This window comes from Rhinichthys klamathensis, unplaced genomic scaffold (genome assembly GCF_029890125.1).
Source record: "Rhinichthys klamathensis goyatoka isolate OS25496 unplaced genomic scaffold, OSU_Roscu_1.1 h1tg000395l_1, whole genome shotgun sequence".
Taxonomy (NCBI): Eukaryota; Metazoa; Chordata; class Actinopteri; order Cypriniformes; family Leuciscidae; genus Rhinichthys; species Rhinichthys klamathensis.
The window spans coordinates 1,713,839-1,740,332 of record NW_026606897.1 but is presented as its reverse complement, the minus strand read 5'-3'; the positions used below and the strand labels follow the sequence as shown (position 1 = coordinate 1,740,332).

General features: G+C 37.6%; 1 protein-coding gene across 5 annotated transcripts in view; it reads left to right on the top strand.

Annotated features, from left to right (window-relative positions):
- Positions 1–26,494, top strand: part of fhod3b (formin homology 2 domain containing 3b) — a 245,730-nt gene that overhangs the window by 127,166 nt on the left and 92,070 nt on the right. For all 5 annotated transcript variants that reach the window (XM_056234474.1, XM_056234477.1, XM_056234475.1 and 2 more), the window contains 2 exons: positions 2,316–2,383; positions 9,159–9,264. In XM_056234474.1, coding sequence (XP_056090449.1) covers positions 2,316–2,383; positions 9,159–9,264 — 174 coding nt within the window. The remainder of the gene's footprint in view (positions 1–2,315; positions 2,384–9,158; positions 9,265–26,494) is intronic.

Here is a 26,494-nt window from a genome sequence, read left to right as displayed (position 1 = left end):
TACTGGTTACAGAACCGGAAGACAATACAATGTTTAATAAAGTCATAGTTTTTGTTATTTTTGGACCAAAATGTATTTTCGATGCTTCAAAACATTCTAACTTACCCACCGATGTCACATATGTCACACCGAAGTCTAGGAATTTAGCGCAAAATACCTGTAATACAAATGGAAGTTGCTGCAATTGTAGAAGCCACTGTGGCTCTTTTCACTGTGTACTCATTTACTGTGTAGTCACTACTATATTTCGTTGAAAAATAAATTATGGTTGTCATCTGTTTTTTGTTTTAAACAGTAAAAATGTAGCTGAAGGGTCAGCGAAAAGTCAAAATGATCTTGTACAATTACATTATGTCTGTTTTAGTGCAAGAATTGTTGAAGTGTATTTCACAGAAAAAATAGAGCATGGTCCCTTTAAAAGAATATGTTTACATTGGTTTTCATTCAATGATAATCTTTTAAAGTTTATTTTGACTAGTTTTTCTGGAATGTTTTTGACAGGTTGTTTTAAACAGACTTGTTTATCCTAAATAATTGTTTTGTTCTTTATAAGCTGGGTCTAAGGCATCCAGGTGTGCCAGAGGTCTTTTTTTTTCTCTAGAGGCGGCTTTGATTTACATTTGAGTAAAGTCAGATTAAAGTTCTGACACGTTGGTTGAAAAGTAAGATGGCTGCCTTTGGTTCATGCGGTTCTTCTCTTTGCTCAACATGATTTGTTGAGCCCCACAACAGAAACATATGCCCGAGGTACTGTAAATCACAGTGGTGTGGTCCTGTCAAACTCAACACAAAACCCTGTTCTTACTGTATATGAAAACAAGCCTTGGAAATATGTTCCGGCCAATTATAAAGCCGAATCGGAAGAAAAGTTCCTCTCTGAATTGGCACATAAACGCAAGCCTACAGTTGAAATACTTGAGATTATTTATAAAAGGGGTGGATATGGTGCTCCTGTAGTATTGTATTTCTGTAATTATAAGCAGTTAAACCTATTAGCAGTTTAATTTCTTCCTTAGCGGTTGGGGATTTGCAGAATTAAACTAGTGCAACATATTTTCTACACACCGGGATCAGAATTCACTTACTAAGAGCCCAATTTGAGATAAGATGCCAGCTGGCCAGTAACTTTTTTAAGAGCTTCCACACAACATGGGTTAAAACCGATAACCTGACCATCATTAAAAATCAAAGATATAAAAACTGTTAAAAAATAAAGAATGTGTCTATATGCACGTTTAAAAACTCAAACGTTACTTTTATTGTAAGTTCTCAGTGTAAAGTTTACTATCTTGAGTTTATCTAGGATGCCTAAAATGTTTTTTTTTTTAACAGAACTTTGTAGATGCACATACTGTATATGTAATAATATTACATATACAGTATGTGCATCTACAAAGTTCTGTTCTGATATTATCAGAAACTGTATTAGGCAGACATGGTTCAGTCATACATAAATGGGGGAAAAAAGAGGAATAACATTATGCTTAAATTATAAATAATGAATAAATTTGTATTATAATAATATATGGTACCATTGAATGATATATTATTTAGAATAATGTTATAAATAAAATTAAACACAGTTTGTTTCACTATATTGTACCAAATGCCTTCACTTATATAGTTAAACTTTTTGACAACCAACTAGTGAGGACATTTTACTGGTTCATGCAAACCGTGCATTGACACACACACACACACACACACACACTCACACACACACGCACACACACACACACACACACACACACACACACACACACACACACACACACACACACACACACACACACACACACACACACACTCAGCAGTAGGCAAGATTAAATTGGACTTCAGGCTGCCAATATTGAGGTCGGAATGTTAATGAGAGTTCTCTATGGGGACACATTGAGAAAGAGAAACTGAGAGAGAACACCGCATGTTGTGAGATTCAGCCTGTGGTTTCTGTACACAGCTCCTCAAAACCATCAATAAAGAGATAATCAAGGACACTAGAGAGAGAGAGAGCGAGCGATGCTTGATCATTATTTCATGTAGGTGCTGAGTCAGAGGCTGCGAGCTGGTTTTTCTTTAGCTACTGCACTAATGCACACAGACAGTACTCTGCTCAACCTGCCACACACTGGCAGACTGAAGAACTGCAGTTTGAACAGTGAAAAAAGCACAGTATTTTATCTGGGAGCTTTAGTTATGAAGCATCTGTCACATTAATACAATAAAACCATCCAAATAGGCTAACCTGCAAACAATTAGTTAGAAAGTGAACCACATGAAGATCAACTCAAAACTCTTTTCCCTGTTTTCTCCTGCAGAAAAGCTCTACATCTCAACCGGACGTGAGCTGCGAAGAGCTCTGTTCTCTCTCAAGCAAATCTTTCAGGTAAGCTGCCCCACTTCGAATTAGCGTTAGCACGAAGCACCTGCTAATGTCTTTTTCATCAGCAGCACATGTGTGTGAATATGTGTCTGTGTTTTTATGCATGTTTGAGCTGTATGGGTATGCTGGATTTTCTCTCTGCACAGAAATTTCCAGATACCAAAGCTGGAGTCTCCATCATTGATTGATTTTAAAGCTGTGCTGGAAGCTACTGTTTTTCCTCTAGAGGAACCATGTCTGAACATCGCACTGTGTGTGTGTATGAGATTAAATGTCTTTCCACTAAAGTTTTAGCATTTTTAATGACAAAAGCATCTGAAACTTTCACACTTGTCAACAAGTGCGTAATTTAAACCAGCCAGAGGCTATACATAAACACACACACAAATACTCTGGAGCACAAACAAACACAAACATACATAGCTTTGTGAGAGCACATATACAACTGTGTTGGGGAAGCTACTGACCTGTAACTTTTCAGGCTACACACTACTCATAATTCAAAGTAGTTCAACAACAGTGAAGCTACCCCCTTTTACCCTAAAAACTAGTTACGTAGCTACAATACAAGATGCTAACAAGCTAACTATAGCTAGCTTACTACCGTATTTTCCGCACTATAAGGCGCACTTAAAAGCCTTTAATTTTCTCAAAAAACGTCAGTGCGCCTTATAATGCGGAGCGCCTTATATATGGATGGGGAGACAGCGCCGGCCGACTTACGCCACTATCTGGCAATGGATCTTGGATGCCTGGGCTGATATATCAGTCTCCTGTGATCCGAGCTTTCACGAAGGCAGGAATAATCTCTTTATTCAGCCAGCTCACATACCCGTATTTACTTCCTGTTTTGGCCCGAAGTCCACAGTAGTTGATTGTCGAGTTCGCGCACGCGCGATCAAACCTCCTCCGTGTGTTCAACATCTGATTCGGATGAACTATCCATTTGAGCTGATATTCTCAGAACACCACACAGCACCGTCATCGGCTGACAGCTGACAGTCTGAGTCTACACTGTTACTTAGGGTGTATTCACACCAGGAAAGTCCGATAGTTCACTTGCTTTGGTCCGGACCAAATAATTTTTTTTTTTTTTTTTGGTACGGTTCGCTTTCACACTGCGCTTTTTGCAAGTGAACCAAAATTTGTCAACAAAACCACACGTGTGCTAAGGTCGTCCATTCATTGGACAAGGATTCTCAAGTAGGGAAATCAGGAAGTGCAAAAAAGGTTCAGCATGGAGATATTTCGTACTGCAATATTTGTTATTTTACTAATTTTGTGTTATTCTGTACAAACGCAATATGAAGAAACTGCGCAGAAGACGGATAAGGTATAAAGTTTTGATTCATAGAGAGGGGCTATGTTCACACATTCAAATAATGAGATTCTTATTGTATATAGGCTACTGATACTGTCAATGTTAACACTTGCGATTTAAGTTTGTCCAGTTTAATGCAGCGTCATCCTTGTATTGTAACTATCGTTATGAACTGCAAAAGCTTTTTTTTGCATCTATGCGCGATTAGACTAAAGAGAACGCGCTGTATGTGAATGTCCTGATGCACACACTCATTCATTCATTCCATTCCAATGATGCACACACACGGCGCGCAGAAAGACGCGCAACAGTATCGTGTGGCCAGACAGCGCGCCGGAATGGAATTCTCTTTCGCACTTGAACAACAATAACACAAACCATTATGCCAAAATCTCCGACTACGGAAGCCTTTTAACTCAAAGGCGCGGTGCTTTCTTGCAATTGGGTCGGTTCATGTTCACACCGTAAACGAACCGTACCAGAGTTCGTTTGGAACCGTACCGAGACCACCTCTTCAGCTGGGTCTCGGTTCGGTTGTTTGGTCCGCACCCGAGTTCGATTGCTGTATTCACACCTGCCCAAAAGGTCCGCACCAAGGGGGGAAACGAACTAGAGTTCGATTCAATCGAACCAAACAAGGCAGGTGTGAATACACCCTTAGTTACCAATGATCGCGCGCGCGCACTCGACAATCGCCTACTGTGGACTTCGACCGAAAACAGGAAGAAAATACGGGTGTGAGCTGGCTGAATAAACATCATTTTTATTCATATCTTTCACATTTACTGGAGTCCGATTCACCGTGTTCACTCACATGGCTGTGCACTTGTAATGACACATTAAGGTTGTTAAGAGGCTAAAAGCAGGTTTAAAACTTTTCCCGTTTAAGTCAACAGGGTGCAAATTTTAAAAAGAGGATAACACGGTGTAGGCAACACCGGTTTTTGTCGTTGTTATCTGTTCTGACAGCACTCCAAATTTACAAAAAATGAGCTCAATGTTAAAATTGACCGGAGTTTTCCTTTAACGTTTGAACAACGTTACCATGGGAGTGAACGGAGTTGTCAAAAAGCTTAATAAAGTTTGACTTTATCTGACTGTTTTGTTGACATCTAGTGGATGCATAACGCAAACCCAGTCAAACGTTTGACTGCAGTATCTTATGCGCCTTATAATCCGGTGCGCCCTATATATGAAAAATGTTCTAAAATAGGTCATTCATTGAAGGTGCGCCTTATAATCCGGTGCGCCGTATAGTGCGGAAAATACGGTACATCGACTCTTTATAACTTATAATTTAATCAGTGTGGTATTGTCGGTTAAAAAAATGGGGATTTTGAATGAATCAATGAGCAATAACATTAAATCTGAACAGAATTTGCTATAGAAAAGCAAATAAACTAGAACACACTAAGGGAGCCTATTTTCTCAGCCAAAATAACAATTCAAAAATGTAATTGTGAGAAATATTTCAAAATAAGAAATAAAGTCCCATTCTGACCAGCATAGGCTCGTTAGAAAAACGTTCTTCTACCTACATTTTTTGCATAATTCCAAAAAAGTAACTATACATAATATTCACTGCAGTTTCCAGGTGAAATTAACACTTTTGTTCCTTTTTTTTTACACAAATTAAAATGACTGGGCTTATTAAATTGGGCACAAATTAAATGACTTATGATTGATAACGACTTATTTTTTGCACAGTTCCTTCCACACATTAATATATTATGACTTAATAATACTGTAGCACATGACTTACGAAACGAGTCCTAGCACGAGTCCCGTGAAACAAAAGTCACTTATGTAACTTATCACATAAGTTAAGTTACATTTATGGTCAAAATATAGCTAGTTGATTACTTCAGCAAATACTTTTTATCTCACGTTTGCATTTTTTAACACTATAGGTTACGGTAGAGTTAAGTGTAGGTGGTACGTTATTTTCAAAAGCTTAGAGCATTAACATTTTAGCGCCACTCACTGGACATTTAATTTCCGAATTGCAGCGATACGTACAATACACTAACTTGACATTTCAAGTGTCACAAAACATGAAAGAAGCTACACAATATATTTTAGCAGAAATGTCGCCACATGCCTGGGTTAATTGTGACATAAATTTACAATTGTGCGATATAGAGTTGAACTTTTTGTCGCAAATGCAATTACGAGAAATCGCAAGTATACAAGTTTGACAAAGTCAAAACTGTGAGACATATAAAGAGATAAAGGTAAATCAGCATATATCAGCACATATATTTAAATCAGCAGTTTAGTTACTGCCAAAACACTGTCACACACACACACACACACACACACACACACACACACACACACACACACACACACACACACACACACACACACACACACACACACACACACACACACACATACACAGTGGTTTACACAGTGCCGCTGCTAGCCATTTTGGTGCCCTAAGCATAATTCCTTTATGATGCCCCCCCGCCCCCCCTAAAAAAAACATTTTTATTTAGGATTTTCATTTAGGGGGGCTAAGCCCCCAATGAGGGTATGATTTATAAAAAAATTAAAAAGCTAAAAAGTAACACTTTAGATTAGGGTCTAATGCTTACTATTAACTAGTTTCATTACCATGCAATGGCATGGTTTTATAATCACTGGGATACCGAATTTGAGGCAGGTTAGTTAGGGGTGTTCGGGGGAAATTTGGGATTTTTCTCAACTACAGATGTGCATTTTAAAGATGTTGTGAAGGCAAAAAAAAAAAAAAAAAAAAAATTGATAACAACAGCTTTAAAACCATGTCAGTGGGCAGCTGATTATTTTTCTCTCCTCATCAGCATCACACTCTTTTTCTCTTTGTTTTTATCTTGCCCTGTCTCTTCCCCTCCTAAAGTTGGCTTTTTTAATTTACTAAAGGTTACAATTTGTATTTTATTCTCAATATGTACACATTCATTATAAATCCTGTGCCTAACATGATGAAAACGGCTTTGTTCATGTTTCTTGTCTCCTCACAATGACAGTAGCCTAAACTATTACACTAGGCTACATGTTACATAGGCCTATTTTCAGTTCAAAATGGCGAAATTAGACAAAACTATATTAGTTTGCCTAATTATTTTTTGTCATTCGTTTAACATTTATGACCTAAAAAAAACTGTCAAATAAAGTTAAGTTTAGCTACTTACATCTTATCTCGCACTTGACCGTACACTGAAGCGTCGAGTTGCACTGTTAAAATTCGCGCTCAGCGTCTGTGAACATAAAGCCCGCCTACTTTGATTTGATTGGTCATCTCAAATATTCTGACATTGACGAGCAGTGACAGACCAATGAGGCTCAGATGAACACACACATGAACACATCACACACACACACACACACACACACGCACACACACACACACCCTGTCCTGTGTTTCTGACGTGCTGTCTCTGCTCGGCGCCGCTGCGGAATGAAGAGGAAGAACGCGCTGAATCTGGTTATAACAAGAAGTTTGATGATTGGTTTTTCATTAGGCTATTTTTGGTGCCCCCTCAGCACTTGGTGCCCTACGCACAGCGCGTGATGCGCGTGGTGGGAGCGGCGGCGCTGGGTTTACAATCTTTGTGGGAACTCTCCATAGACGTAATGGTTTGTATACTGTACAAATTGTATATTCTTTCCCCTAACACTAACCCTACCCATAAACCTACCCATCACAGAAAACTTTCTGCATTTTTACATTTTCAAAAAAACTCATTCTGTATGATTTATAAGCTTGTTTCCTCATGGGGACCTCAATTTAGGCCCCCACGGTGACACAAGTCCCCATGAGTCAGTGTGCATTCAGGTTGAAGTCCCCACAGGGATATAAAAACATGTACACACACACACACACAAATTCCAGCTCAGCAGTTCCAGTTATTGAAACCAATCTCATAATCCTCAAAATCTCCCTAAATTTTAATCGAAGATGTATGAATCACTTGAGAACTGTATGCATGAGCAGTCATCTGATTGATCACCCGACTCAGGAAGAATTACGGCAAGAATTGCATTCTTTATGCTGTCGTGCATTTAAGTATATTTTGCATGTGCAGTAAAATGCATTTCTCCAGACATGGGCATACTGTGTCATTATAGACTGTCTGCGCCAATATAAATTCCACAAATCCAACACCCCTAATCATTTTCAGATCAGCCAATAGGGTGTGTCCACACAAATCCCAAAGCAGGAGAAATATTGGACATCAGTGACTGCTGGAGCCCGATTCTCTTCCACACATGACATACAGGACGGAGGAAGGATGCATGCTGTAATTGTAGAATTAGTGAAGTGTGCCCAGCCGTGGGCCTGTGTGTGTGTGTGTGTTTGTGAGTGCCATAAATCAAGCGGAGACACGTACTGCTCCTCACACGTCTTATACAGTGTGTTTAATGGACTTTTTACTGCAGGGAAGCAGTCGATTAGCACTTAGCAACCCAAACTTACTCAAGCCCAAACACAAAGGGTTTCCATGGGTAGGAAGTGAAAAGGATTTAAAACTGTAAGTGCTCACTGAGGGAGATCTGAAGGAACTACAGGGACGAGTCCAGGACAGCTCTATAAAACAACACTGCAGAACTGCATTTAAAAATCTTTGCAGCTAGCTTTAAAATAAGAGAATAAACTAGTTGATAAAAAAAATTATATGAAATATTCTCTAAATATACAATAATACCTTTAATTATCATTTTGAAAATGTATTAAATTCTAAATCATTTAAATGGCAGAATTCAATTCATTTTATTTTATTTTAAAATTTTATTAAATTTAATAGATTAATGCTTTATATTATACTTTATAATGTATACTATATATATATGTTATTCTATTATAATGCAATTATTACTACTTTATATATATATATATATAGCATACTATATATATATATATTCAAATTGCATAATAAATTGTTTTTAATTTGAATTGTAAAATTGTATTATAACTTTAATAGATTAACATGTTTCTTTTCTTTTTTCTGTTTGAACTTCTAATCGTTATTAAAGCATGTTGAGCTATTTTTAGGTTATTTTAAGAAATTCCCAGCACCTGGTGGACAGAGAGTTTGCAGAACAATGCAACATGTGTTGGTGTAGGAGTGGGAACCTTTTGGGAGCGTAGAGAAAACACTGACAGAGCGTTTGACAGATAGGAATGCGTAAGCTTCGGTTTGGGCCATGTCAGTTTGAAATCAAGTGCAGATCTGAAAGCACAACTGAACCTTTCTGGAATTCTCATTGGTCCCCCTGAGAGTGTGTTGCGGCAAAACAAAACATTTTTGTTCATATGATGGAGTGTCACTTTCTTGATGGTTAATTTCTTTAAGATATTCAATTACACACCATGTGTTGTGTTTGTTATGCTGTGTTTCTTCTGTGTTTGTTGTACATACAAGTGCAACTGTTTGGATTGAGTTTCTGCTGCTTGTGTTTCTCCTGCAGGATGATAAAGATCTGGTGCATGAGTTTGTGATGGCTGAGGGACTCACATGTCTGATTAAAGTGGGAGCTGAGGCCGACCAAAACTACCAGAACTACATCCTCAGAGGTACCACATGACCACACATGACACTGTACACTCAATGTATATGATTCAAGAGATCAAACATAAAAAACGAGCGCTATAAAACATTGTTTAGGTTACAATATATAATATATATCCACCAGACACATGATGCATAGTAATTAACAGCAATATTTGCCTATACACTACTGTTAAAATGTTTCATTTTTAGCTTTTTTTTTTAAAGAAATTAGTTTTGTTCAGCAATAATGCATGAAATTGCTTAAAAGTGACAGTGAACATATACTTTTGCAAAATATTTCAAATAAATGCTGTTCTTTTGAACTTTCTTTTCATCAAAAACAACATTGATAATAATAAGATGTTTCTTGAGCACCAAATCATCATATTAGACTGATTTCTGAAGGATCATGTGACTGAAGACTGATGCAATGAATGCTGAAAACTCGGATTTGCCATCACAGGGATACATTTCTTTTTAAAACATATTAAAATTGAATTCAGTTATTTTAATTGTAATAATATTTCACAATATTTTTGTTACTGTAATTTTAATCAAATAAATGTAGCCTTAAGCATAAGTGACTTCTTTGGAAAAACATTAAACTATCTTACTGACACCAAACTTTTAAGCTGTATTGTGTTTTTGTTGTAACTTTCTAATTTAAGAAAATGTCACTCAGAGACTTCCATGAACATTTTTGAGTGTCAAATTAATTGCTGAATCAGAATTTTTAACTGATTTACTGAAATTGACAGTTTCAACAGATTTATGGAAATGAATCAAATCAAAACTTTGAATCATATTTATTGATTTATCCATTTATTAACTAAACCACAAATAATATTGAAATATTGTGGAATTCTAAAAACTGCAATAAAATCATTATGATGTTAATATTTTATCGTCAGCAAAATTATTGTAAATATATTATTAAAATATATCGCCCCAACTTAATTAATAGCTACATCAGAATTTTAAGTATAGAACAGTAACAAAATGAGTAGATTTATAATTAAAATTGTAAATGCTTGTATATTCTTATGAATTAGTGTTCACTGAAGTGTGTTGTGACTGACTCTTCATATTGTAACTACCAGTGGTGTCACTACAAACCACTAACACTATACCACAATACCAAATATCTATACATCCACACCACATCACAAGGAGTTAAATAACTACGACACAATACATTTTAAAGCTGGGCACCAAACATTTTCCACCCAGCACTATTAATTGTCAATAAAGCATCAAAATGTCTTCATTTCCTCAGAGGGAGGGGTGTCAGGGGGGTTGTTGAAATTCAGTTTACGATCTGCAACATCCTGCCAAGCCTTTTTATTGGACGTTAAAGCATGTGGGCGCTGCCCTCTCGCAGTGGGCTGTGAAATGCGGGTGACCTTTCGGAGAGGGTTTTCCAGTCCCCTTTAGACCTCCCCACTGGCCTGCAACCTCATCCCCAGGCAGAGGAAGCTCTTAGCAGCCTGTTAACATGCCTGACCTTTCACCTCACATGCATGGAGAGAATAAATTAGCCAGGGCAAACAGGAGCAACACGTTTGTGAATGGTAATTATTGGGGTCAATGAACGGTGCGTGTGATGGTGCATTTCAGTGTTTCGTTTGGTTACATCTGGGCATCTGAAGTGTATTTGTGTGGTATACTCGTATGTTTAAGCTGGAGGGTATCAGCTTCCCTTTTTAAAAGGTTGTTTGTGCATGTGGGTGGCGGGGCGTCTGTGTGTATACAAATGTGTATACAAATACACAAAAGCAGAACATTACATTAGAGCCATATGACGTACTGTATTTACAGTATGCAATGTTGGGAATTCAGTGTAAGCAGCTCTGGCCTTCTATTTTTAATCCTCACTTTGAACAGCTATAGGTTTATTTTGCTATAGTAAAAAATCACCAAACTTTATAAATTATTATAATTTACAAACTTAATTTATTTAAAATGTCAATGTGCCTCAAGGACCCATAGATTTGGATCAGCTAGAAATCAGTCAAATAAATCACTAAATTAATGTTGTCTATATGTACTATTTGTGTATATTATATACAATACAATACACACTACAGTTAAAACGTTTTGGGTCAGTAAGATTTTTTTAAATGCTTTTGAAGGCTCATTCTCACCTAGGCTGCATCAAAAATATATTTGATCAAAAATGAAATATTGAACTATTTTAATATTTTTTAAAATTCAATTTATTCCTGGTATGGCTAAGCCGAATTTTCAGCATCATTGTTCCAGTCTTTAGTGTCACATGATCCTTCAGAAATCCTTCTAATATGCTGATTTGGCTCTCAAGAAACATTTCTGTCAACATCAATGTTGAAAACAGTTGTGCTGCTTAATATTTTTGTGGATTTTTCTTTTTTTTGTGTGTGCAGGATTCTTTTATAATCAGGAAGTTTAAAAGAACAGAATTTATTTGAAATAGAAATCTTATATATCATTACAAATGTGGATCCTTACTGAATAAAAGTATTAGTTTCTTTCTTTCAAAAACATGAACAAACAATCTTTCTGACCCCAAACTTTAAAATGGTAGTGTATGTCATTCCAGTATATTGTATGTTGTTTGTAAAAGCTACATGAATTCAGTGTTCATGTGTGTTTTGAGAGAGCTTAAAGTGATTTCTTTACTGGGGTTGCTTGTTTATAGTCAAAGCAATTGGATTTACAGGGCCAGGGACTGACGACAGACACCTAAACACTAAATCCGCATGTTGAGACTTACTGGCAGTCTGTACGATTTACAGCCTGTCCGCAATGACAGCGGCTTTCTGTAACACAAAAACAAAGCTACACATTACTCCCCATAGCATAATATTTCAGCTAGCCCAAACTGGAAATGCATTTTGTGCATTCGACTGGTACAACAGTTACACTGGACGGTTCCTAAAGAAGTATTTTTCTCAATGTATCGTGGCTCTGAGTGAGTGCTTCAGGTGTTTTTGAGTGAAATAGACAGTAACAATGTGCCTATTCCCTTTTAGACCTGCACATTTTATTTTTTAGTTTCCACACCCAGATGATTCATGCTGCTGCTATGCTTTTATGGACTCTCAGTAAGACTCAGCACACCTTTGGGTAACAGGATGCCATAATTATCTCAAACTGAGCCTGCGTGCTTCCCTAAAGGTCATGCATCCTTATATTTACAGCTAAACTAGTTTCAGTATAAAACACACAGTTGAAATGAAGTTGCATTGTCCTAGTGGGACCTGATTTCAATGTGTTTACTTGCAATCAGTGCTTGTGCCCTGGTTATGGGTTTGAACCCACATTGACACAAACAACCCAGTTGATTAAGATGCCAAATGCCAAATTCCCATCTGGGACCGAGAGAAACTGAAAGAGAATGAGAGATACAGTGAGAGAGATCAAGAGGATGATGATGATGATGATGATGACAAGCAGTCTAAATGATAGCTTCAATCCCTTCCTGCTCTTTTTAATCACTCATTTGTACTTTGTTTACTTCATTTGTCTCTGTTTTTGGTGTTTTTGTGCGAGTTGGTTGTTTGTTTGGAATGGATCGTTCTGGCTGTGGGAAAGAGCTGCTGTTATAGCCTGTCTTCTCTTTAGCATGGCTGTAACCTGGCTCACAGATGACCTAGTTTCTCATGACCAGAAGAAGAAACACACGCTGCGGTGATCGTTTCCTTCCAATGTTTTTTTAGGGAGCATGCACACTGAGGTGCAAAAGTCTGAGACCACATTGAAAATGTGTCATTTTTTCATTTTTACTGGAAATAACCAAAACGTTGTGTAGACAGAATTTTTTTTTTTGTGACAATTAATATGTTAAAGTTGCACTCAGCAGTTTAGTTTACGTTGCGCTGAATGATGTCATTTTTGCCTGGCACCTAGAGACACCTAGTGGTGTGGATGTAGCATCAAGCAAAAGCAAATATGTTTGGTTAGCGATGCCATTGTAGAAATGCGCAATTCACAATCAACCATTTTTCATGTATTCCACAATCAAAAGTATCAAATATTATTGAGAATACTTAGTTAAAGCAAGTTTTCGTTTAATCACGTGATTTCAAAATGGCTGCCCCCATGAGGCGACCGGTTCCAAGTAGAATAACATAGAAAATACTCATACATACATTTAGGAGGCTCTTTTAAAGCCGGAATACACCGTGACAATTATTTTCAAAGTTGTAGATAAAACTGATTATTGGTAAATATTTCAGTCGTTCTACCTCAAAATTTCATCTTTAAATCAATTGGTTACTTGCTGTTTCTTTTCATTGTGAAATTTACAAGCAATTTCCAAGTGAAAACTGTTTCTACACCATTTGTTCCTCCAGTGTACCCTGCATGACTTTTGCCCAAGTTTTTGTCCCATTTTACTGTCCGGAAGAGTGAATGAGTTGTCGAAAGTCAGGGCCAGAGTTTTCACAGAAAATTGCGTATTGTACGAGTGTTTTTTTTTTTTTAGCTTTTTAGATTATGATTCCATCCAATTAAGAGGATGGAATTCCCATGTTCTAAAATTTTGATCTGATTTTAGAACACATTGTTTAAATTTGTAATGTTTCTGCACGATTTGTTGTGTTCAGAATGACTTGAAAGTCAGCCAGTGTGTGATCTTCAGTTGTTTAGTGAGTGAATGATGCCCAGTTTTCTCTGTAACTGTTGACAAATCGGCAAGTGAATGATGTTCAGGTTGCGTTCAGATTTTAAATGTTGTTTAGTGTATTCCAGCCTTTATCCAAAGCCTCTTATACTTTGACTTTACAAGGTATGCATTTTATCAGTTCATGCATTCCATGGGAATCAAACCCATTACTTTGGAGTTGCTAAAGCCATTCTCTACTTTTTTAACACAAATTTCCAGCACATTTCAGCACATTAAACATGCATTTGTCAATACAGATCCACATCTTCTCTTGGGGGAACATGACATATCATGGTGAGATAAGGCAGCTCTTCTGCTGGGCCGCTCTTGTTGGCTGCTTTGAGCACCAGGGGTATCATTGATAGGAATACTAGAGGCCTGAGATTTCAGCGCCATCACTTCCAGCCAAGCGCATGAAAACACATGGAGAAGTTGGGTTAGTGCCACAGCGTAAATCTGGGTTTACACCTTCCTTCTTAACACACTCTGTATTCTGTCCAACACATTTGCACACTTATGATCCTATTTTGCTCTGTCTGGGAAAATCAAGGTAGTGAAGCAGCAGAGTACATTCACATTTATAGATTGACATGACAGACTGAATGTAAAATAAATGTTTGCCAGGTATATTCAGTGTGAATATTCCCCACGAGCAACGTCAATGCGTTCATGTTTGCGCGAATCATTTCTCACCAGACTGCTTTATAAACGAGGGTCAGTATAAAGCTGGTTTTGCTAAGAAGCTGCTCCTGAAAAAAGAATCGGTACCAACTATTCATGTCCCTGCTGCACCTCCAGAAGAAGTGAGTGTAAAATTGTATTAACCTTCATATTAATCTTTGCAAATCGCTTGCACGCTTCACGATGAATGCGGCTAAGGTTTCCACTCAGGGTACATTACGGCATGTTTTCCATGTACGACGTTCTCAATATAATTCATAATCCCGTTTATAATGAACAATTAGTTATGGTTATTGTGTTATTACAAACTGTGTACATATACATCAGTAAACACATAGTGTTCGTATATCACTACTCTACCCTGCCAGTACATACAAAAATAGATCAAAGTGACATTACGTTAACCAACCATTCAGAAACGTCCTGTTCGAGCCTTAATTGTCGAACTTCTTCGGGCCGTCATCTTGTTCCGGGTCCGACTCCGGTTCAAATTGCTACGATTGCACAGATGTCCTCAGAGACTCCCGCTGCCATTCTTTCTCCAAAATATACCCTCAATTGTTGTCAAGGCAACACTCCACGTGTGTTGTGTCAAAACACCCCACAGAACAGAGAGGCGGGGGTGAGATAAGCTCATTATCATTTAAAGACACATGCACTGAAACGGCGTACTGAAAACAGCTGTTTTTGACCAGGTAAAATGAGTGTTTTCTTACAATACTAATGAGAATTTTTAATGTAAGTATATTACAAACTTTTAATTTAGACCGTAAAAAGAATCAAATTAACTTACCGGTAATGAAAATGGCATTATATGACCCCTTTAAGAAATGTTTTTTTTTTTTTTTAACACCAAATCAGCATATTGATTTCTGAAGGATCATGTGACACTGAAGAATGTAAGTAATGGCTGCAAAAAAATCAGCTTTTTCATTGTAGGAATAAATACAATTTTAGAAAATAGGAAATTAGTTTCACAATATTAGTGGGTCTCATTCACTAATAATTGCGTATGCTATTCGTATTTATACGTACATTTGAACTTCTCACTAAAACTTTCCACCTAATTCACAACACGTATGTACGCATGACTTTGTTCTTAACCTCGTTCTAAATGTTGATGAATTCAGAGTATTCTAAATGAGCGACCGTGTGCCCGAGGTAAGTAATTTACATAAAACACTCCCACACCATGTCCAAATAAGGGCATTCTGCAAACCCTATTCTTTCGTCACTTTCGGCAAATATGACGCTCTCTAGAACGAAAGTTATTGATGAATCATGATTTGTTCGTGAAAACGTTCGTATGCAGATTTCACGCACAAATTTGTGCATATGCATGCTAAGTGAATGAGACCCACTGTTATTACTGTTTTTTATCACATAAATGCAGCCTTGATGAGCATAAGATAATTCTGAAAAGTAGTGTTTGTTTGTTTATTTAACATTTCACTCAAATTGGTACTTTAATGTAATTTTTTTTTAAAATTGTAACTAAAAATAAAAACTACAATCAGACTACTTTAAGTAGCGGTCGTTTGTCCACTGTATGTAAACATAATATTTTCCAACACATTCACATTGTATTGTGTAAATTGATTGGCAATTGTTGTGATTCGTTAAAACGTGCTCATCAGATGTAATGTTTTTTTAGCATGTATTATTTCACCGTTTGATCATGGGTATGACGCATCAGAACTTTCGGTTCCCATCTAGAATTTCTGTTAAAACACACACCCTATCCATTTAGTGTCCCCCTGTGAGCTGAGTGGAGTTCGGCCCTGTGATTGGGGCCCCTCACACGTGTGCCTCGGGGCAAGAGGCCTCTCAGCGCCTGCCGTCCTTTCCTAGACCTGAGGGAGCTTTTCCCCCATAACCCCAGTATAGTGGCTGAGCCTGGGGTCCCACAACCATCTGGACTCCACCCAAGTAGCAGATCAGCCTAGATAAATTTTATGAGAGAATGGAGGAAGGTGAAATTAACAGGAAGAGAGCATGAGAATGTTTATCACTCCATTTCTGATGACAGAGTTACAGAGTGCACTAGTAGGCAGTTAACATCAATGGCAATCTTTGTAACTCCCTAGAGTCCCTGAAAGCCAGTTCTGCTCTCAAATCACCATCTTTGTGGTGAACCGATAGATGTGCTATTAAAATTGATTTTAAGTGTCCATGTAAAAGCATTTTTTCTTGTAAAATGTGTGATTTTGAGTAAAGAGCCTTACGTAATGTGTCTGGGTGGTGCGGGACATCTATATTAGTGACACTTAAAGGGATAGTTCACCCAAAACTAAAAATTGTCATCACATAGGGCCCTATCTTGCACCCGACGCAAATGACTTTGTACACTGACGCATGTATCATTCCTATTTTGCACCCGCGCAAAGCGGACTTTTCCCTCCACAGACGCACGTCGGTTAACTAAGAAATACACTTGCGCTCCCCGGGGCGGTTCAGCGCAAAGAGGAGGCGTGTTCCGGCGCAAACTTTCCCTCATGCTATTTTGCTGTTCTATAAAACAATTGCGCCACTGACCAGAAAAAAAGTAGTCTAAAGTCAGTGGCGCGTTGCGTGTTGTTCTTTATGCTATTTTAAGGGCGCATGCTTGGCCATAATCATTGTAGCGTGTGCACAACGCTTATACACTTTGATTCTCTCATCTAAGCAGGAGTTTTCATTTTTGCAAATCATACATTATTACGATAGATAGATAGATAGATCTGATGCCCGCTTTAGAACAAGCGCGCCTGCTCTTATACCCCTTTTCCACCAGCGCATTTTGAGAGCCGGTTCGGAGCCGGTGCCTGCGCGCGAACCAGTTCTTTGTGTTTCGACAGCCTAAGAACCGGTTCTCGGCCAGGAAAACTGGTTCCAAAGCGGCACCAACTCTTTGCTGGACTAGAACCGTTCTTTTACCACGTCATGCTTACCTCGGGAGCTGGGGGCGGGTTTAGATAACATATTTTCTGACATAATATAGGATCGCAAAGCCAGGAGAAACATTTGCAGAAACACGATGTAGTCCGCCATTGTAATTGTTAAGCTTGAAGTTGGCGCAAGCGTTTCTATTTTTTTATTTTTTTATTGAAAACGTTATGTAAGCAAAGGAGAAAACAGTCACAATATAGAACAAATAAATGAAAAAAAAAAAAGACAAGACAGGAGTAACTAATCATATTTATCATATCATATACATATCAAAGGAAAAGATTAAAAGACTTACATATTTCAATTGTTTTAAAAGCCTTCTTGGTTCACGAGTTAGAGATAATCCCAAAGTAATGTACTTGCAAGCGTTTCTAGCTAAGACGTATGGCGACGTACACAGTGACGTAACGACGTCGTTCGCTGGGCGCTCTAGTCAGTGGAAAAACAAACAGGTTCTGAGAAGGTTCGCAAGTTGAACCAACTCCGAACCAACTTTGAACCAGCACCAGTTCCGAACCAGTTCGTTTTTGGTGGAAAAGGGGTATTAGAGGGAATGTGAGATGACGCTCTGATTGGTTTATTTCACGTTACGCCCAAACCACACCTATGAATAATGAAGCTACTTCAGACCAACCCTTTTTAGATTTGCGCCAGGCGCAAGAGGCATTTATCCCGCCGGGAAAATATCAACAGCGCCGGGGTCCCCCCACAAAGTTACTTGCGCTTTGCGCTTTGACACTTGCGTTTCAGATCGTTAAAATAGGGCCCTTAATGTCATTCCACAACCTGTTGGACTTTCTTTCTTCTGTGAAACACAAAAGAAGATATTTAGAAAAATATGGGTTTCGGAACCCATTGACAAATTGAAATATGTAAACATTCTTTAATCCTTTATATTCCATGTAAGAAAGTCGTGGTTTGGAAGGGTGACTAAATGAGGAAAAAAAGTGGGGTGATTTATCTTTTTAAGGGTGAAGTATGTAAAAAAGAGATTTGCAGAAATGACTTTTTTACCCCTTTAAATGCATGAATGTTTTGCCAATCATTTTTACATATCTCTTTAGCGACCCGGATCTATCTAACATAGATCTCTACCTGTCATGATCAAATAAAACTCTCCTAATGTTAGAGGAACAATTACAGAAGAATAAAATAAAGTATATTTTGTTACCTTTTGGAGCTTGGAAAGGTTCAGTTTGAGCAGATGTTTTATGCCATCGCAGATGTTTTATTTTGATCGCTGACAGCTTCTTCACCAGATCCACCATCAAGTGACAGTGACACTAATATTTGACTGCATACAGTACATTCTCTGCAGCCATTTCAAGTTTTGCTGATGATACTTCCTATTCTTTTATTTTCTGCCTGCGGTAACTATGAGTGAAACGTCACTTCATCATTGTGTATCAGACATTGACACCTTGTGGAATAAAGGTGAATTGCACTTATTCAGTCATCAAAGATTAAATTATTGTTGTGTAGAAAAAATATACTTACACTGTTACACACCTTAGTTTGTTAGCGACCCTATACAATATTTACAAAACATTATTGAGAAAACAGGCATTCTTTTATATATTTTATTTCTTGTTATAGTGTTTATAATGAATTGATTGAGGAATACTAAGAAGGTTGATGTCTAACTTAAAAAAAAATATTGAGCCGGAGGGTAGTGAATGACGTCCCGGGTCACTAAAGACCCGAGGTATGCTTTTAAGGGTTAAACAGGTTTCCCAAACACTCCTACTGCCCTTTCTAATCAGTCTCTATCTTCCATTGTTTAGCCAAACAGGCACTTCCACCCCAATCTCACAGCATTGGTTGGACCAAACCTGAGTTTTTTTTCTATTACTTATATACTATTATATTTATTAATACATTTGAAGCAGAAGGAACTGGATGGGATTTTCTTAATGATCAATCCACAATCTGACTTGATGCACCCTAGAAGAATTTTTTTTTTTTTTTTTTCTGTCCGGTGGAGTTTGAGTTCCTTGCCACTGTCGCCTCTGGCTTGCTTAGTTGTGAACTCTTGATATTCAGCAATATTATTGACTTGAATGCACTGACACTATCGGATGAGAACTGAACTGAGCTGGATGATGACATCACGGTATTCTGTAGAGCTGCTTTGTTGCTGAATTGAACTCATTCCATAATTGATGAACTTCACACAGTTATTAAACAGAACTGAATCAACATTGAATTGACTTTAGCTGAACAATGACACTATTTATTTTTTAAAGCTGCTTTACAGCAGAATTGAAATCTGTTTGCATCATTGCATTTTTTTCTTCCTTATTTGTAATTTTAGTACTTCAATATCAAGTTATTGTACTTCAGTTTAAATATTTTAGGTTTACGTTTTTCATTTAATGTTTACATTTCAGCTTAATTTCAATGAACAAAAACTATTTTTAATAGTTAACAATAACAACACTGAACCAAACCCAACAAACAAACCCTCTACAGTCCTTATGACATGCCTGTTAGTACACTAAAATAACTGAGCCCTCCTTGTAGCCTGAACCTGGCCAAGAGTGAGACAGAGATGAATCAGGCCACGGCTCGTGGTGATTTTAAATCATTTAAGGGCCAGAGAACTGCTCCCTTACCAGCCCTAAGTCTCCCTCACCCTGTCCGGCTATCACAGAGATGTTTATGGAAAAGAGATTCATGCTGATGATATTTGTGTATGGTGTATTGTTTGAAAGATGGCACTGCCATATAAATAGCTACTTTTTCGACTCAATTTTATTTCTGTTTGCATACCTCAGTGTGTTTCACGTGATATGATTTATTACAAACAAGTGACCACCAGTGTGTTTCTTTGTTTATTCATAGTTTTTGTATTTTGGCAGAAATGTCCTTTGAATGTAGTCAATATTTTGTCGTGTCATATTCATTATTTTTAGTCTATTTGACTCTAGCTGAAATTATATGTAAACAACTCCCTTTCAAATGATGATAAACAAGTAAAATAAGAAAAAGAGACAAAACTTAAATTAAATAGTGGCTCAATCATAATAAAGGAACATAACTATTTGTTTTGTAATTTAATTATTAGCCCATGCATTAACTCAATTGTCTGAGTAAATGTAATTATTATTTTTTATTATGTTTATGTTTATGTTGCTGATTGATATGTGGGATTAATCAGCGATAGATAGATAGATAGATAGATAGATAGATAGATAGATAGATAGATAGATAGATAGATAGATAGATAGATAGATAGATAGATAGATAGATAGATAGATAGATAGATAGATAGATAGATAGATTAGGATATTTTTATAAAATTGTTTTAATAAAGATAAATTAGGTCTTTATTTCATTCTCATTATTGCTGATAAATAAAAACTGATACATTGATTTTTAGGCAATAATTTTGTTGATGAGAGCCTATAAAACAGATTCAATTTTTCTGATATACTTACTGAATCTGTCAGATTCTTTTCACTTTCTCTAATATAGGTAAATGAGAGTTGTTCTGAAATGCAAGAATTTCTCTGTCACATTTATGTACATACGCTGTATGTTTAACTGGGGAGGTGGAGTTTTTTTTTCTCATACAGTAGTCTAGATGGGTGCTCAGCTCTTGTTCCAGAAGGGAATCTCCAGAACTGGCACAACCACGGCAACAGAACCTGGCTCTATGTTCTCATAATGAGTGCCCAGGAGAAGAAGAGCACATACTTTCCACATACACTCACCTACAGCCTTCAAAACTTATAACACATTTTTAAGAATGTCTCTTTAAGTCAAAGTATGAAAAAACTATACTGTATGTCACACAATATTGTGTGAGTTTATCATTTCCCACCCTTACTGTATTGTCTGTTTCCCAAGGTAAACAACCTTTAATGTAATGCTTTAGTTGCCAGATGAAGGCTTTTCCAGTTCTTGCTTGAGATGACAAACATTTTCTTGAAAAAATGATGACCTCATGAGGTCAATGTCAATATATGGGAGTGGATCCCAGTCCAGCCTTCGCACCAGGCCTCCTCTGTGTCGTGCTGAAGGGTTTCCCCCTCTTCCCAAGACTTAGAATCACAGGCGAAACAAGACCTGTTGGGCAGCTGCCAAACACAGCAAACCACTGCAGATTCTCTACTGATCGCAGAGTATGTGACTTGATGGTTTCAAGGTTCAAATCGTATTTCACACCCAAAAATAACCAAAAATGAAAATGTAGTTGTCATTTATTCACCCTAATGTCTTTTTAAACCTGTAAGATTGTCTGTCTTCTATCGAAAGTTTCTTGTAACGCAATGTTTTTTTTTGCGAGAGAGCGCAATTTCTTTGCAAGCAAACACAACGTTTGTCAGGGGAATGCAATACTTTTGCGATGGAACACAAAAGTGTTTTCCTTCCCATCTCAATTTTCCAGACCAAAAAAATAAAAAACATTAGTCCTGGTCCGCTTAGCAATCAGATTGCCATTTTTAACACCAAACCTAAATTATAGGGATAAGTTCACAACCTGATTGCTCGACTTTTATGACATATTGCCTATTTTGAGACCGAACATACCGAACATCCAAAACAATGCCGTGTGCTGGGATAAATGTGCTTGTATGTGCTCAGCCTACATATGATGGTATTTTGACCAGCTGAGAACTCGTGAAGGGCTTATAAAATGTGTAAAGGAGTCAAAACAGCGGCAGGTTTCCCTCCGTCAAACACACAAATGAAGATTTCCTGTGAAGAGATGCAGTTCTGATGCCTGTCCCAAACTGATGGGCAGCATCACGACTATGATGAGAAATTCTGTCCTTTTTTGGGTCTCATCTTCCTGTTTTTGGTTCGTTTACATGTCTTTGGTCCGTGTTGCGTTCATATTTCCTTCGAACTGCACCAGAGTTTGTTTGGAAGTTGACCGAGACCCATCTTTTCAGCGGTCTCAGTCTGCTTGTTTGGTGCACACCAGGGTTTTTAGATGGCAGCGTTCACACGATCAAATAAATCACACTACCAGAGCAATCGCACCAGGGTTCGTTTTAATCGAATCAAACATGCCATGTGTGAACACACCCTATGTCCCCTTAGGGGCAATGTATGATTTGTGAACGAATCCTTCTTTTGAACAAATTGGTTAATCCGGTTCATTGAAACAAGTCTGAATGGTTTATTCAAAAATCAAACTGATCAGGTCTGCGTCTAAAAGTTTAGGCAGCTGATTTGTTGCCTCGCTGCCATTAGGTAATGACTTCGCGGGCAGCATTTGCACACGAAGGTACCTCCTAAAACTGATTTCATACAGACTTCTAAGGCAGCACAATGTTATAATAATCAACTAGCTTTGGTGATAACCAAGCAAATATGTAATAACTACAACATTAATTTCTCAGCTGTCATGGAATCAAAGGCAGCAATTCTCAGCTTTTAACCCTTTCACACGTAAGTTTAATATATTCTAACTGACCCCCCAGCGTGAGTTTTTCAAGGCGACCGTTATTTAGAACCTGTCACTTTAATGTTTCCATGGTGACGCGTCATTTCTTGTCACGTGACACAGCGCAATCACAACACAGAGCTGAATGAGTGATGATCTGCTTTTATGTCTTTTTTCCTTTTCTAATCAAAATATTCACAAATGTATTAGCTACAGCATGAAACACTGATATTCCGATTGTCAAATATGTGCAAGTGGATGTGTTTTGTTGTTTAAATGTCTTTATAACGATCGCGTTAGTTGAGCTGTATGCGCGATGGGCGGCGCCATGTTAGTTTGTTTCACAGTTCAGAGAATCGGATCTGTTGTTTCTCACGAAATACATGAAGTGGCCGGTGAACTGGGAGAAGAATAGGGTCAAATGTAAAGCTACTTACACAATGTGTATCTGATATGAATAAAACGTTTCGTCTTATTATAATGGAAATGATTATTGTTGCCGTTTCCATAGACATCAGTGTCTATTTTACTAATTCAAAATCACTGTTTTGCTAGTACTTATGTGTATTTAAATGTCTGAAACCTAAAATAAACATTATGTGGTTTAAAATACTCAATAGTTGTGATATATGACAGCACTGAGTGCGTCCGTCTCTGGCTCAGCGCCAGCCAACGCGCGAAAGCAAGTTTGAATTTAGCAGTTGATCACGTGATGCAATCACACCGGTGTGATCGTACACTCCAGGGACCAGCCAAGACTGATCACACCGGTGTGATCGTACGCGTCAAAGGGTTAAAGCAGCCCTGGTTCTTAACCCTCTGGGGACGGATTGGGCGGTACCGCCCAAAATGGCATACTTTTACAAATGTGTAAATATCTTAAAAACTATTAATGATAGAGAGGTGCGGTCTTTTTTACCGTCTTCCTCAGATTCCGCTGAAAACAGTGATAACTTACCCGGCTTGTAAATATACACACTTCCTTGTTGCGCAATACCACTATGTAAAAGGCCAATGAAATCGATGTTGTTTGGCAGATTCCGCAAGCAACAACCAATGGAAAAATTGCCGATGGAGAAATATTTTTCTTATCCAATCAGAGGAAGGTTACCATGACGTATCTAGCAAATCAGAGGACTCTGTAGCCTTGCAAGGGGTGGTACTATATAGTTAGGGATATGACGCAAACAGCGTTGAATGGACAGAGAGAAGGAGTGAGAGCGAACGGAGGCTTACGGAGCAGATTATCAGAGAAATATAAGAGAGAGAGACAGAACAATTATAATATATATATATTTATATACATACAATTATAACATATTATTGTTTTAGCACTTTTATGATGGCAAGCAGTAAACGATTTACGGTGGAACAAGCTCTGGAACAATTACTGGAGAGTGACGAGGAGAAAGCATTGCTTAGAAAATTCTAAGCATTCCTAAGAAAAACGCCTAGGACTATTTGTAAATAAAGTTAAATTTTTCATTGTTCTTTACACATTTTATTTAACAATTGCACATGTCTGTCAAGCAAAGGCTTTGACAAATATATTTTTTGTTCAAATACTGTTCACTATTGTTGTGTGATGTGTGATTTTCAGAAATAAATGACAAAAATCTAATTTCCGTTTTTGAAATTCTCTAGTTTATTATACATTTTTCACTCATACTTCCTTTATAAACACATTACATGCATTCTTATGTTAGCTTAGGGTCTTCTGAATCCATAGATACCAAACACATAGTGTTCCATCTCCATTACATTTGGTTTATAAGCCCAAATGTAAAAATAGAGAAAACGGACCAAAAAGGGCTTAGTCCCCAGAGGGTTAAGAGTGAGTTCTCTCACTCACTCACTCATTGAATCAACGACTCAATAACTCAGTGATCCGATCCTTATTGAATCTTAAAAAAAGCTGCAGTCGCCTTTCATTGTAATAGCATAAGAAAAACAAATGACCAATAGATCCTTAAAAAAAACAAAAACATTTTGTGTTCCATGAAAGAAAGTCATACAGGTTCAGAATGACAAGAGGGTGTTTAAATAATGGCAAATTATTTGATTTTAAAGGGAATTTAAAATCCTTTTAAAACCCTTTAAAAACCATGAAAAACAGTCTTCCCAATGGGTTCAAAGGATCCTTTTGTGTCTTATCGAAACAAAAACCTCCAAAAACAAAACATCCTGGGTTCTTTATTTTCCTTTTTTGTCAGCCGTTTGCGGTTTACATGGCGTTAGCATGAATCGATAAGAAAATATCCGCAGCATCAAAGCAGAAACAGTCTTTAGTCATTAAAGACTTCCGCCTAGTGTATATTATTGTGATGAATAACATGGGTCAAGTTCATTTTCTGTAGAAAGTGTTTACCAGAAGTGCCTTCTATTTTTACCATCTGACTTAATTACACATAGCCTCTTGCCAAGCATGAGGAACTCAAAAAACTGTGTAGCGTCACAATAAATAAGACTTCCTCTCTTATCCTTTTGCTTTCTTTCAACAAGAGTTTGTTCTAATGATCCAGTGAAGCCATTAACTTCCTGATTTGATTAAAGAGAGCGTGGTGATTGGAAACATACATGTGGAGCAGGAGAGCATATGACACTCTGAACTGTGTGTGGCAGCAGTGGTGTTGTCAGCATCTGTTTGAGTCTGTTTACTCTGTTGGGAACACTGTGGATGCTTGAGGCTAAGTCTGCGTGACTTTAGATCCAGAGCCTCCGTCGCTGCTATGGAGTTTAACCTCAGTTTAACTTCAGAAACACCTGACTGACCTACATTCTAAAGTACCTGCTCCAAACGGCCCCACGCCATGTGCCTGAAAGTTTCCTTAACTTTGCAAGATTTTTTTTTTAGCATATTTGCTCAATTTTCCTTAAACATCAGGCCCACACAGAATCTGTGATTCTATCACGCAGATTCAAGTGATTTCCACAAAGTAATATATTCATTAATATTTTGCCTAATTTGATTATGCTGCTGTTTAACACATTTTTCTATGTTTTTTTTTAACTATTTTGAACTGAAATGAGCTCAAAATGAAACTCTGCAGTATCTAGCTGGACCTGCTTGACATTCACACCAGTTAAAGAAAACTTTTTCACTCAGTTTTACAGAAAATTATTTGTGGTGATTGATAATTATAGCTAGTTTAGTTGTCTGAGGAAATCAAAATATTTCCATTCACATGCTCTTCAATGTAGACTTTAATCTCATGGCGGGCTGCAACACGTAAGAAAACATGATGTGATGCTCTTTTTCAACAGATGCTGTTCTTAGTGTGGCGCTTACATTTGGATTTAAATCTAGCTTGTTTTTCACCATGTGCAGGTGTTAAGAATAAGAATGTGTGATGTTCCTCTGATTATTTGCACCATAAGGACTTGGCTATGCTAAAAACACACTAACACTTTGGCCTTTACACACACATGTTTGTGTGTACGTCGTCCTGGTCTACAACCGTACGTGCATGCGTGTGCATAAATCATGAAGAGAGTATTTGGCTCTGGCCCAAAACATGAAGTCAGCCACTGTATGGAAGATCATTGGAATGATTCAGAGCAAGAATATAAAGCTGGATTTATGTCCGCTAGCCATTAGAGT